General features: G+C 40.5%; 1 protein-coding gene across 1 annotated transcript in view; it reads left to right on the top strand.

The window, feature by feature from the left end:
• Positions 1-1,508, top strand: part of LOC107102720 (diacylglycerol kinase beta-like) — a gene marked incomplete at its 5' end in the record, with an annotated part of 142,513 nt that overhangs the window by 22,349 nt on the left and 118,656 nt on the right. Inside the window, 2 exons of the mRNA XM_015402127.1 lie at positions 785-870; positions 1,162-1,251. Coding sequence (XP_015257613.1) covers positions 785-870; positions 1,162-1,251 — 176 coding nt within the window. The remainder of the gene's footprint in view (positions 1-784; positions 871-1,161; positions 1,252-1,508) is intronic.

Below are 1,508 nucleotides of genomic sequence, written 5' to 3'. Positions count from 1 at the left end.
ATTATATCGTGCATCCCTAGTAATGATCAGTGTGTATACATTCTGCAGCAATGGTGCAGAATCATCCCTTTCATTGTTTAATTTTTTTTCATGTTTAGCAGTCACTTCAAAAAAAAAATTAAAATGCATAACAATGTTTTTCTAGATTCTCCTTAAACTTCAGAGGCAGTTTTAACTCCTAGATCGGTTTAGCTAACATGGTCCTATATATTTTTCTTTCACTTCAAATGGAAAACACCAGTAGAAATGTTCAAATTAAAAACCTCAGACACCATCATTATTATTTTTTCCTGCTCTAAATTGACTCTGAACACTGAAGCAACAAACAGGAGTTGTTTGAGGTCGTTCTCCCTCCTCTGAGATGACCTCTCCTGCTGCGGGACTGGACAGGAACAGGCCAGATGGACGGTCCAAAAGGAGTTTGTGGCCCAAAGTCGTATTTTTAATGAAGGGAAATGATAAAAGCTTTTGTCCCCACATACATTAAAGGTCCCTTTGAAGGGCACATGCACTTTGTGATTGTGGTTTCAGGGGAAACCAGTGAAGACAGCACAGCTGGAGGGGCCACTAACAGATCAGCCTTTTAGCTCTTTCTTCATTAGATCATTTAAGGCTTAAAAGTCCCTCAAGAAACATAATCAACGGATTATTCACCTGTAAATAGCCTTCCTAATACATCTGGTGGTTAGAACAGGGTATTTTCCTCTCCAGACAATATGTTTGTAGACCACCTGTTTCCCGAACATGCTTTTGGTTAATTCTCCTGGATCTCTTCTCCATCCAGGCTCAACTTTTTCCACGACGTCCCTGATTTCCGGGTGCTGGCCTGTGGAGGTGACGGTACTGTGGGTTGGATCCTGGATTGTATAGGTAGTATTATTCTAACCTTTGGACCTGAAACACAAATGTGTATTGACAGGAAAATTACTGTTGCTTTAAGCCTCCTCTAAAGGCATTAATCTTCATTTTTGCTGTTGGTATTACGGATGAGATTAGAGGGTTTTGCCACTGTAGAATTATAATCCATCAGGGCAGGAAATGCAATCAGTTTTCTGCTATCATGAGCTTAAAAAACATTTTGCTTTGATCATAAATAATAAAATTGAAGTTTCCATATCACAGGCCAGCAACAGTATTTGACTTTCTGTGTCTTGTATGCAGATAAGGCTAACTTTGCCAGACACCCTCCAGTGGCCATCCTCCCTCTGGGCACAGGAAATGACCTGGCACGATGCTTACGCTGGGGAGGAGGTGAGAACTTTCTAAGGTTTCTGTTGCACAAATCTGCATGTCCGAGTAAATCTTTGCTCTAGTATCCTAAAGGTTAATGCATTTCCACATACACTGCACATGTACTGTATGTAAATGTGTTAAAAGAGGAGCAGCTATGACTATATCCCTAACCCTACATGCATCAGAGTGAGTGCATGTTTTAGAAGCAGCTTCTAATTTTGTTCTTCCTACACTTTCCTGTCCTGCGGTTTACAAAAAGGTTCTGTTCTGTTTCG

Source organism: Cyprinodon variegatus, unplaced genomic scaffold (assembly GCF_000732505.1).
Source record: "Cyprinodon variegatus isolate N-32 unplaced genomic scaffold, C_variegatus-1.0 Scaffold1303, whole genome shotgun sequence".
Lineage (NCBI taxonomy): Eukaryota > Metazoa > Chordata > Actinopteri > Cyprinodontiformes > Cyprinodontidae > Cyprinodon > Cyprinodon variegatus.
This window is presented reverse-complemented; position numbering and strand designations above follow the sequence as displayed.